The sequence below is a fragment of the Podarcis muralis genome, chromosome 13 (assembly GCF_964188315.1).
Source record: "Podarcis muralis chromosome 13, rPodMur119.hap1.1, whole genome shotgun sequence".
NCBI lineage: Eukaryota > Metazoa > Chordata > Lepidosauria > Squamata > Lacertidae > Podarcis > Podarcis muralis.
In genome coordinates this window covers 27,595,186-27,607,762 of record NC_135667.1, presented here as the reverse complement: position 1 = coordinate 27,607,762, position 12,577 = coordinate 27,595,186, and the positions used below count along the sequence as shown (strand labels likewise).

At 44.3% G+C, this 12,577-nt stretch overlaps 2 protein-coding genes across 32 annotated transcripts in view; one reads left to right on the top strand and one right to left on the bottom strand.

Annotated features, from left to right (window-relative positions):
• The window catches only part of KANSL1 (KAT8 regulatory NSL complex subunit 1), a 137,716-nt gene extending 130,913 nt beyond the window's left edge, over positions 1–6,803 (top strand). For 4 of the 5 annotated variants that reach the window (XM_028703109.2, XM_028703111.2, XM_028703108.2 and 1 more), the window contains 3 exons: positions 648–760; positions 3,182–3,428; positions 4,595–6,803. In XM_028703109.2, the coding sequence (XP_028558942.2) occupies positions 648–760; positions 3,182–3,428; positions 4,595–4,822 (588 nt within the window). In that variant the 3' untranslated portion in view covers positions 4,823–6,803. The remainder of the gene's footprint in view (positions 1–647; positions 761–3,181; positions 3,429–4,594) is intronic. The other variant, XM_077917252.1, reaches the window with a different exon arrangement.
• Positions 6,804–7,378: 575 nt separating this feature from the next.
• The window catches only part of MAPT (microtubule associated protein tau), an 89,989-nt gene continuing 84,790 nt past the window's right edge, over positions 7,379–12,577 (bottom strand). For 24 of the 27 annotated variants that reach the window (XM_028703116.2, XM_077917261.1, XM_077917255.1 and 21 more), the window contains one exon: positions 7,379–12,139. In XM_028703116.2, coding sequence (XP_028558949.1) covers positions 11,924–12,139 — 216 coding nt within the window. In that variant the 3' untranslated portion in view covers positions 7,379–11,923. The remainder of the gene's footprint in view (positions 12,140–12,577) is intronic. The other 3 variants (XM_028703121.2, XM_077917256.1, XM_077917265.1) reach the window with 1 other exon arrangement.

Below are 12,577 nucleotides of genomic sequence, written 5' to 3'. Positions count from 1 at the left end.
CAAAATTTTGTTTCATTTCCAAAAGTTGTCTGACAATTGAAAACAGCAGCTTTCTGAAGTTTGGGTTTGGTATGTGGAATAACTGAGCAGAGCGGGGCATCATTCATTCTTTCTTTCATTCCAAATTAAATAAATTAAGACTTATTGTGCTCCTTGCCCTACATAAGTACCGTCCCAGGTAGAATACTGATGTTCTTTGCAAGAAGGCCGTTCCAGCCTCTCACTGCCAGGATATGGATAAAAAGCACACCTGAGAGACCTAAATCAGTTTTGAGAACTGGAGGAGGGTCTTTCTGCTGCAGCAAAGCTCATCACCTCCGAAAATTGGGTCTTGCTGTGTATGACTGTTTCCTGATCAAACTGTGGGGCTTGTTGCATGGGCAAAGTGAGTTTTGAATGGGAACAAATGAGCCCTCGCCCAACTTCTCTTGCCTCAAATGTGTGCTCACAGAAACTAGTGGGATTGTCTGAACTGTCCCTTCCAGCTGCTCATGGATAGAAAATTAAGGGTGGAAGAGCAGAGAACAGCTGCTGTGCCTGGACACCTTTATGGTGTGCCAGGTGGTGTTTTGTACAGCCTCCTTCATTGAAACCAGAGAAGCTTTGGAGACTATCTCAGTGCTAACCTCACATGATTTCTCTTCCAGATAGAGGATCTGTCTGACTCAGCCTTTGCCACTCTCCACGCCAAGTGTGAGGAGTCGGAACGGGCAAGGTGGCTTTGGAGCACAACTGTGCCGCCTCAGCGGCGGGGCAGCAGGTAAGGCCAGCTGCTGTTTCAGCACCACAGTGCCTATAAATACCTCCAGATATCTAAAAGGCTGTCATGGAGGAGGATGGAGCAAGCTTGTTTTCTCCTTCTCTGCAGCCGAGGATCTGAGATCGAAACACCAGGAAGAACTTTCTGAAAGTAAGAGCTGTTCCGACAGTGGAGCAGACTGCCTTGGAAGCTGGTGGGTTCTCCTTACTTGGAGGTTTCTGAGCAGAGGCTGGATGTCCATCTCTCATGGATGCTTTAGTTGAGAATCCTGCATTGCGAGGGGTTGGACTAGACAACCCTCAGGGTCCCTTCCAACTCTTCTATTCTGTGATTCTGGGTTCCAGCAGATGCTCAGAGCTGGCCAGCCTCCAATAAAGGAGAATGCCAGCACTACTCAAAAGCCTTTTAGAACTTGACAGGTCAAAGACAACACCCACAGTGTTAGCCAGCAGACAGGAAGGAAACAGGGCAGGGGCTGAAACAATCTGAGGTGGCTCAGTTGTGAGTGCAGCCTCTGGGTTGTGTGTAGGTCACTCCTACCCTGATTGGACACTAACCATTGTTTACCATTCGAACCTCAACTTGCTTTGGAAACCAGGGTTTGGTCCTGATAACCAGTCCTTGTTTGCAAAAGAATGTTTAACTATAGCTTGCCCATTTGAACAAAACAAACCTATGGTTTATCTCAAACCAGGAAATGAGAAGGGGAACTGCCACACCCAAAAGGAAGGACAGAGTGTCTGAGCTCTAGGCTGGGCACCTAATTACAAACCACAATTTGGAAGCTAAATCTGAACTACCCCTCTACATAACTTGGTTCCAGTAATCACCCTGTAAGGTTTTGAGTGAATGGCTTATTCTTTTCATTGTGAATTTGCAGAGTTTAGCTCTTTAGGGGGTTGAACTAGTTGACCCTCCCTTCCAACTCTGCAGCTCTGTGATTCTACAAGCCCAAATGCCTTGGTGGTGGGCAGCTTACTTTCAATGTTCCTTGGTATTGCCGCACAGGCAGTGTCTGTCTTGAGTGTGATGATGTTCTGGTATTTCCTTGTGGGAAGAAGATATAAGGCACCAATTGTCTGAGGCTAGAAAGAGGGGCTGCCTTCAGGAACTGTGGTTCATTCAGAGCCTGGTTGAGGAACCTGCAGCCCTTTAGAGGTTTTTAAGACTCCAGCTCCCATCATCCCAGACCATTTAATGGACCATCCTGACTGGGGCTGATGGGAGTTTGGATCCAACAATATTTGGAAGGTCAGAACCTCCTCTTGCCTGGCCTAGAACATGGCACCCAGGTTATTAACAGGCCCTGGCAACTGACATTATTTGCCTGGGATTGGCAACAGTTCTGCGAGTTTTGCACTTTTACAGGCGTGTATGGCGTGTGGCATTTAACAAAGTAGAAGTGTGCAGGAGGTCACAATGTGGACTTCAACACAAGGAATACAGTAGAAAGATGAGGGAGGCAGACCGCAGCATGGCTAGACGGGGGACGGACAGGACAGGTGTTTCATTACAGTTAAATTTGCTTGGGTTTTGGCACCGTAGGGCAGGGGTGAGGAAATGGATCTTGCCAGAGCTGGAAGGTGTCAATCTTCTGCAGGACTCTTGCTCCAGGCGGGCAAGACTGTTTGAATTGGGAGTTTGCTTAGCTCCTGATCCTTGTACAGCCACAACTTGAATTTAAGCCACAACTGCAAAGGAAGAATTGGGAGCTTTCGCTTTTGGATTTGGTACATTTCTGTTGCACTGCTTTTGGAAGCAGCACAGTAGCGAAAAGTATCAAATTCAAACAGTGCCGCATTTAACCTGCGTCTCCCAAGGGATTGTTCCGTCGCGGCTTGCATTTGGTGCTGTGTTTGAAGCTGCAGCACCAAACCTGTTCCTGTACCTGACACCGGATGATGGACAGATCTGTGTGGCTTGGCACAAACAGCCTAGCAGACCAAAGGGCCTCATTAGACTCCCCGACTGCAGGTGCCTCACTTCTGGAGGAGAATCTGAAGACGAAGGAATTGTGCCAGAGGCAGCGGGTCGTGGGAGGGATTTGAAGGCTGTTCCGATGGGATAGCAGGGGAGAAAGGGCAGAGCCCTTTGAGGGAGCTGGAGACCTGAGGGTGAAGGCAGGGATTTGTCAGTGTATGAGAGCAGAGAGGTGGCAGCAATTGAGGAAGGGCGTGTCAGACTTGGAGAAGAAGGGGCTTATCTTCATCTACCTGCTCTCCTGGCCCTTTCCCAGCACTGCAGCTGTGCTCTGCTTGAAACTAATCTGGATTGAGTGAGGTGGGAGGGCATACTATTGGGTGGGTTCTGGTGGCCTTTTGAATGTAAGCCATTGGGAACGCGTGGCTTTCAACATGTGATGCTGGCACCTTCCTTTTTTAAAGCAGAGGGGGGGAAATAAATGCATTGTCGTCATTCCAGGTCTTACAGATCCACAGATGGACGGACAACGCCGCAGCTGGGGAACCCCTCGACCCCACAACCAGCATCACCCGATGTTGGCAACTGCTACGCGCATTCTGATGTCTCCCACACCTACTCGCCACGCAGCCCCATCAGCCCAGACATGTTTTCTGGTCCCCACACCCCTCTGTCCCGGGACTCCATGCGACATCTGTCCAGTGAGGACACACGATGTTCCACACCGGAATCTGGCCTTGATGAACAGGTGGGTGGTGGGTTTCTTTGTGGCTTTGCTTAGCATTCCAGGTGGTAATATTAATGAGTTGTATTGACAGACAAGTAATGTCTATTGTGAAGAAGGCAATCTCTCGTCCCCACCCTCCAGTAATGGGTTTCCAGGGCGCCTGTAGTTAGAGTGGGGTTTTACTTTCTGGACAGAAAGCAGGGCTCCCTTCCCCAGTCCATCTGTGTGCAAAAATTGTCTTAACAAAAGCACTGGATGCAATTTCTCAGTGGAACTGCTATCAGTCTGTCTTTGTACACAGGTGAGGTTATGCCAGGGGCCTTCTGGAGAGACTTAACTCTTCCGCATCAGCCAGCTTGGCCAATCTCTGGAGGGCCACAGCTTCCTTCCCTTGTTTATGCTGATAATGGAACAACCTTCCCCAGCCAGGGTTACCACATGTTTTGGACAACAGCTCTCAGCCCCAGCTAATATGGCCAATGGTGAATAATGGTAGAACAACATCTCAGGGCACCAGAAGGGTCTACCAGACACTTCTGAACCAAGATGGGCCAGGAGGAGATAGGAGTGCTTAGTTGTGGACAAGAGCATATGAGATATAGTGGGCGTAACTGAAGCCTGGTGGAGTGGAGCACAGCAGTGTGGAATACAGCTATCCTGCTAGATAAAAACTATTTAGGAAAGATGTATAGGAAGTGTTCTGGTTCCAGGTGTTGGCGAGGGGTGGCTCAGTCAAGACACTTAACCCCCATCCTTTGAGAAGGTTGCAAGGATGTTGTTGCACGTTTCTTGGAAGAAGAGCAGGTTGCTGTCAGTGCCTGAAGATTCAGGGATGGAGGATTTAGGTTAAATATTGGGAAGATTTGTGTATGGGACTAGAATGTATACATTGCCCAGGGAAGTTGGGGGATACCTCCTGGAGATTTCCAAGAAAAAATTGGACAAGGCAAGGACTCCATAAAGGCCCCAATTCAGGGTTGGTGCTAACTGTCCCAACTCCCGTTCATTTCCCAACCGGGCAACATGTTTCTCAGAAAACGCCTCAATATTGCTGTACAGATTTCTGTAGTGAACTGTGTGTCTGGGACTTAGCTACAGAGATAATGGTTTGATGTATTCTAAAGGGTGTGCAGTTGCCGTGCAGATCAATGTTGAAACCCTCCTGACCAGTCTTTGTTGCTTTTCAGACTGTACAGCCCTGGGAACGACGCCACTTCCCACTGTCCTACAACCCCAAGACAGAGTGCGAGGACCAGTTGGATCCGCACGACCGGGCCTCACGGTCCACACGGCGCACCTCCGGCAGCAAGCCTTCCCGGGAAACAGACGGAGCTCCCACCTCACCCACCCTCGCTTGCCTCAAGAGCCGGAATCCAGGGGCCGTGGCCACAGTTCAGCGGCCGACCCACAGATAAGAGATGGACAGGAAGATGAGAGCAAAAAGCAATCCACCAAACTAACTCTTGGCATTAAAGCTTCTGAAATCTGCGTTTGATATTCAAACATCCTGCCGGGAATTTTCACAGTTTTTAGTGAATTTAAGGAGTTTAGAAACTGTTTTATTTTTCTTTCTTTCTTTCCATGTTTCCTTGTCACGCACACCTTTTATCCAGTGCTGTGTGGTCTAATGAGGAGAGCAAACTTGTCTCCCTTTTCCCATGCTTTAGGTGTACACTCCACAAACAGGAGGGTGAAGCTGGCCAAGTGACCCCTGGAATTGGTTCTCTGGTGAAAGGCTTTTCTTTCTTTCTCCTTTTTTCTTTTTCTTCTGTTCGGTGTCTGTTCTCCTCACCTTACCACCATCACTGTGCCCCTCCCCCCAAGATTTTAGTGGAGTGAAATTAGTGGTGAAAAGTGACGTCTTCTGAGTACAACTTCCCTCACTATCTGTTTCTGCTCTTGGGCCGCAGTGGCACTAGAATGCACTTGCAATGCAAACTCTCCCTGAAGCTGCACCCAAAAGAGATGGCTTCCCACCTTGTGGGCTAGAAGAAGAAGAAGAAGAAGAAGAAGAAGAAGAAGAAGCTCTTCCCCTCCAGTTCCTTCACCCTGTGTTACATTTATTATTCCATTCTGCTGTTTGTTGCTGCTTTTCAGACCATCTCTCCATGTTAAAAGATTTGTACAAGAAAAGGCAATTCCCTATCAGTACCCTGGATGTGATTTTATTTTTTAAATCAGTTTTATTCAGCTCATACTGTGCTGCTTAATCCCTCCCCAAGTAGCAAGTTAGGAGCAGGGAAAAGGCTGTTAGCCCATCTAGATTTTTTTTTTTGGGGGGGGGGGTTGTCATTCTCCCCTCCCCTTTACATGCTGTTAAGTTATTAACACTTCAGTATTCCCTTTTTAATTTTGCACTTTGCCCATTAGTCTGAAAGTTGCAGTAGGTTGTATTTCTTCTGCTGCTCAGTTGCAATACAGTAGTGTTAAGCCTTAAAATACTGAGAGGGATGTCAGCAGGATTCAGGAACTTGCCACCCCAGATTCACAAGCCATATTTTAGCAAGTGTCGTAAAATTCATTGTTTTCCCCCACCCTATATAGAAATATATGGTCTATGCATTGCTTGAGATTACATCTTATATTTTAAGCTATGTTTGAGTATCTAAATTGTTTTCAACTTTTTTTTCTGGAGAAAGATAGGACTTTGTTTTTCACCACTACTGCTTAACTCCACTTCCACACACCCCTTAGTTCAAAAGTAAACTTCTCCGTCAAGTTTTCTTTCCTCTTTCTCATAACTTCTTGGGCTGGCTATTGACAAGCTCAACAGGTTTGGAAATTTTAAAAATCACTTTGTTTTGTTTTTTAATTTAAAGAGGCCGTTCACATCACATCCCCAGTGGCTCCCAGATTCTGCACACCGATCCATCTGTAATGTTTTTCTGACCCCTAGCGGTGTGGCTGTTGGTCCCTGTCCTGTTGTTAGCATTGCGCCTGTCTTCTGTATTAATCACATCACCAAAAAAGGAAAAAAATACATTTTTTCTCATTTTGTAATCGTAACGAAATAGTAGCTAAACTGCTTAATGGTTGGGGTTTTTTCACAATTTTCAACATTACCTAATGTTTTTGGTTCTGTTCTAGTTAATTTCTTTTTAAGAAGAGGAAAAACCCAATGCTACCATATCCCTCTGCATTAAGTGCTTTTCTATTTATAAGGTTGAAAATTCTGAATAACCCTCTTAGCGTTATAAAGGAAAAATCCAGAAAAAAAACCACCTTGTATTTTGTAAATATTTCTTTTCCTGCTTCAAGCTGTGTAATGTCCTTGTTATATAGAAACGCTTTTCTTCAGAGAAGCTGATCTTTGTTTAATGTCTTGATTCTGTTGGCCAAAGCACAAATGTGTGCTTATAAAAAAAAAAGATTAAAAAAATTAAAAAGTTAAGAAAACTGTGTGCTAAATCTCTTCTTTGGGAAATAACAGTTGAATGAGTGCTATTATTAGTGAGGATGCAGAGGTATCAATTGAAATTATCAAGGAATAAAAGCAAGCAATGGCTTTAAGAATGTGACTAAACTTTTAAATCATTTTTAAAATTTCTTTTTTGAAACTAGCATTTTCAAAGACAGGCTTTCTCCCAGAATATAATAAAATGGTGGTAGCTATGGTGCTGAGGTGGCCTAGTACAGCAGCCTGGTTAGGATGCAAGCAGCTTTTTTTTGTTATGCTCATTACTGCCGCATGATTCCTGGAGAGTTACCCAAGGGTGAATACAGCCCTCAATACAAAAAGGTCTTGCCATGCCTATAGTGCTATAGAGAGGATGAGTGTCTTGTCCAGATGATAATTCAGCTTAAAGTGAATGAAAGCAAAAACAGGAATTCTGGAAGTACCATCTTCACAGGAACATTTTTCAGTTTAATAATGTGGTAAGAATTTACAAAGGCTTAAGTGTATGAAACTGGAACAGTGCTAACAAACATCTCCACCATATCTCTCCAACAAAGGCAAAGCTCGTTTAATATTGTAGTAATGAATTCTTTATTTCCAAATTCACTTTTACAGCAAGTCGGTGTAAACCAGTTGTTATAACACACAAGTACAATATGGACAGTCACAGACAGGTAGCTAAGCTAGGATGATCATATGGAGATCTTACTCCTTTCCCACCCCCTCCCACCCCGTTTCCCCACCCCCGTGAAACTTAAAAGGGAATTTGTTGGGTCTTCCAAACTCCATTGTCCCTTTTTCATACTTTCAAGTTCATGACAAAAAGCCCATTTTTTTTCCTCTTTAACTTTCAAAACCATGATTTTCATCTGTCAAATTTTAACACTTTTCCAACCCCCTAGATATGTATATTTATATACCAAGACAAGACACCAGCCAGTCAATTCAACATGGCCCTCGATTGGAACCCTCATGGGTCTAACCCTCTATAAAACTGATGCCATTATGCATCCTAAAATGAGCCATAAAGACAATCAAAATCCATGTTTGAAAACAGATATTATGACTTAGGGAGATGGCTAAATTTGGGGTGGGGAAAAATAACTCATAATGTTTCAATGGTTGATCCTATGCTTGGGGAAGGGGAAGATTTGAGCAGTGAAATAAATGGATGAAGGCAAGGGCTGTTAATATTCAGGAGAGTCAGGGAGTCAAATGATCTCAAATATAACTTTGTGTTTGTTTTTGTTGCTTCATACTGAATGAAGACAGCTATTGTTTTATTTACAGCTTAAGCCAATACAAAAACTGACAGATGACGCTTTTCCAGCCCTAGCTCAATCCCCTAATGCAAACAGAAAAGAATCTGTGACATGGTATATGCGCTCAGTGGGAAAAATCTCACATTTGTTCACTTCAGGCATATTAATCTTCCTCACATCCTAAAGTAATACAACTGCAGGCTTTATTTTTAAATACAGTATCATAGAGTTATTGGAAATTGTTGAAAGGTGACCAATATGCTGATCTGTCTGAAGAACCCTGGCTACCGCATTGGTACTGCAGTACAGTGATATAGCCAACAAAGTAACATTCTTGAACCCAATCGGTTCCTCTCCCATGCTATCCCATCCTCCATCTTAGTCACAACTTACTCAACTTTTTTTTTTTTTACTTCATTCCACAAAATACTTTTGCTTACAGAAACAATGGACAATCTATACTTCCCAACAATTAGTTGAACTGATTTTTATCCATGGCTCAAAACAATAAGCAAGCAAAGGCAGCAACAGACTTTACAAGGTGGTACTCCTAAAGCAGAAAGCCTTAGTCCCGACTCAGCCTAACAAGGACAAAAACACATGCACACAGCCTATCTTCAAGGTGTCTTATCTCACAAGGAATGTATTAAGTTTAGCAACCGGCGTCGGCTTAAAATTGAACACCGCATCAGACATTTTCTCAGAAAAACATGCAAAGAAAGTTTTTAAAGATTTTTCTTCTCACCACCACTTAGAAATAGAAGCCCGCTTTGCAAGTTTCCCCCCCAAATATTCTCTACCACTTTGGGGGGTTTTTTTGAGCAGCTGCAGTTTCCACAAACATTCCTCCAATATCCTTGAATGCCTAGGTCTGTGGCATTGTACAAAGGCTGCTCTGGCTAGGGTACAGAAGATGTGTTTCACAATGGTGTGGGGTTTTGGAATAATTATGTGGCAGCAGTGGGGCTGTGGCCTTCCAGCTGCTGCTGGTCTATAGCTTCCATTATTCTTGACCATTTACTATGCTGGCTTGGGCAGATGGAGAGTTGAGTCCACCATCATATGGAAGTGCGGAGCCAGTAGCTTTTCAGAAGAAGGTAGCCTTGACTCCCTACCAGTCCCCAGCAACATGGTCAATGATCAGGGATGATGGGAGCTGTGGACTAGCAGAACCTCCAGTGCCACAGATTCCCCACCTCAGTACAAAGACAGATGCACGTGTTGGGTAGCAAGACTATTTGAGGAAATGGAGAGAACAGGAAGAGGAAATTCCTAATCACTCTGAGCACTGTCCTCCCAACTCTACAGTTCTGTGATTCTAATTCTGCATGCTATGATCCTTATCTGTTGCAGAATCTTCTGCACCCATGACAAGGCACCTGGTTCACTTAGAGGCTGCCACCCAGTCACCAACAACCACCATCAGTTTGGCAAACTCAGATAATATACGCCTTGCCAAGCTTTAAATACTATGCTGTAAACCTACACGACAGTTCCTTATTGGACCTAGCTCTGAGGATCAGGCCTATGTTGCCATATTTGTGAACTTACTGTTAAAAAGCCATGTGTGCTACCACCAATTTGAGATTCCACCCCCCACCCCTTCTTCTTGGGTTTGTGTGTTTTGTTTTACTTAAACCATCTTATCCTCTCACTTGGAAATTTCCAAACACATCCAGACAATTCCAACTGTGTAATGTATGAGTGGTGGTGGGACTGCCTTATAAAATCTGTGTTATTTACAACCGTTCATGCAATAGATTGTGTCATAATTCTAATAGGAGCTCTGTTGCTGTTCGGTGTTTCAGGTAGTACTCCAATAAACTAGGCTATGTTTTGCAAAGCCTGTGTTGCTTGGGAACTTACATCTGAAGGATGGAAATTTGAGAGGGCAGGGGAGAGAGAAAGATTCTATCAGATGATAAAGGCAGTGGCAGGGAGGAATAGCCATTCACAAAAGGCAAAGTACTCTCTGCAATTAAAGTAGTTTCACTTAGCCTAGGTAGATGCACAGCTACAACTCGTACCATAAATGTTTTTTAAACAGCAAGGGGGGGGGGAGGGTTTGTTAAGGACGACCCTGGAATCTGTACTACAAATGCAATTAGTCTTCCAACTTTGACAGGTGAGGGAAAGAGCTCTTTCTGCTAGTATGATAGCTTCTTCAGCCAGTACACATATGCAGGTTATGTTCAGAAACAGTCATTATTCAGACACTTCTGCACAGTGTGCTAGTTTTGGACTCTTCCCCCTCCCCCACCTGTGAAAACTTGAATTCTCTGGCACCTTTTCAAAAAATATGGGAAATAGATTCCTGCTGGCTGCATTGTGCTGTAGGTTTCCCTTGGAGCATGCACACCCAAGTTTGGGGACTTGTTCATACTACATGAGCAATGCTTGATTACTCATAACTGAAAGGGTGAACAATCTTCATGGAAAAGTATTGGAGGTGATAATGAAACCTTTTGGTGTCTATGATTTGTGATGCTTCTTCCACACATGCACGTACTGAGGAACAAACATGCATGCGATGAAGAGAGCATCAGATATATGCAACTATTATGAAAGACTCTTGATTCTAAAAGGTGCACCTATTCCCACATGCACGCCCTTCCAGGAAGTTACCCTTCTTCCCCCATGCACTTGCACTTAAGTGCACCTATCTCATTTAACAAAAAACCCTAGAACCACACCTCTACCTCACAAATTTCTACGTACAACCACAATTTTGTTATGAAAACCAAGAGAAACAGCCATGCTTATCGGACTGAACACAAGGAGCAAATCTGAAGCCCACAAACCTCCTTGCTCCCCTCCCCCAAGAACGCCTACCAAGTCCTTTGAGCCAACCTGCAAATGTTACGGCAAGAGCAAAGAGACGGGCATGGAACTTGTGGCATTTTTTAGGCTGGAAAGATGAGAAAGAAGGCAGGCAAGTGGAAGAGGGGAGAAAAGTGGTAGTAATAGTCAAATAGTATGAAAATTTGCTTTTAATGTCCCTACATTTGCAAAAACAGTGTCCCCAAAGGAGAATCGCATGAGGCAAGCGTCACCTTGCTCCTCAGTATGCATCATTTGAACCATAGTTGAGGGAGCTGGCAGGATTTCAATGCTGTTTGCTCTTGTAATTCAAAGGTATCAGGCCAATGCATTGGCCCTTGCATGCAGTGGTATGGCTCTAGTCAAACCCCATTCAAGAAAACTTAAAATAAAAGGCATATGCCTGTGGCAAATTGGGCATTTGCCCCCTTCCCAGCATAGAAACATGTCCCCCTGCAGAGATGAGATTCTGAAGACTAATTCCCTGAGGACTGAAGTAGGGGATATTTCACACTGCAAATCCTGTGTATGCAGTTGATATCTGCTTTAGACTTACACTATCACACATACCTGTAACAAAATGCAAAACAGCAGGTGTTCTTGAAGAAGGTTACTAAACAATCCCACAGCAATATAGGCTCTTTTCTCTGTTCATGGGGACAAACTTGGTTAGCTGCTGCTCATCGACAGAGGCAGATACCTACCCTCTTTCTCAAGCTTATATCTTATGCAGCACAAAGTTTCCTAACAATTACATTTCCTTTTGTTTAGGAGCAAGTGGTGAAATGATGTCTTTCTCTAGACTGAGATATAGTAAGAAATCTTTGTTTTCACACTGTTACTAATTTTGAAATCCTGAGACCACAGATGAATAAATGGCAAGGGGGACAGGGAACCAGGTTAAAAGAGTTAGCCCATTAATATAAAAAACGAAATAAATTAAGGAATGGTGGGGAATGAAGATGTAAAACGGAACAGAGGAAGAAAGGCCAGAGTGGATTCTTCTCTTCTTATTCTCTCCACCCACTTTAACACAATCACAAGCCCTGCTTGGCCAGGGAAGCAGACACTTCATCGGCCAATGTGGCCAGCTGTGGGGAGTCCACCATGTTGATGCTTCCAGTGGAGGAGACGTTGCTAAGGCGCCGTGGGGAGGCATCTCCAGATACAGTGGGTGATTTGTAGACAATTTCAGCTCCATGGTCAGTCTTGGCTTTGGCGTTCTCACGAAAGGTCAGCTTGTGGCTCTCAATCTGGAATGAGAGACATTGGCAGGTAAGGACAAGAGAGCAGGACAGGGAAAAGTGGAGGGGGTTGATGCTGTTTTCCCACCACCCACTTCAGCTATACCTTCACTAGCGTTTGACTGGTATGCCAAAGTGGTTCGTTCAGCCGCAGCTCCTCTTCTCCCCATCGCCGCTGCTTTGGCAAAACACTGATGTATGCTCAGAATTAGGAAAATCCAGGCTCTCAGTTTTTAGTGTGTTGTTATAAGGGCAGTCCCACTCATTTGCTTGGCTGACATTTTTTTTAGTTAAAAATAATAAATGATATCCATGTTTCCTTGATCTAGGAATCCTACATTGCTTCATACAACCTATAGACAGAAGTTGTATGCAAACTGTGTGCTATGAGCCTATGAAATGGAACATACAAAAATGTCAACTTCTTTCAAAAGCAGCTTCTCCCAG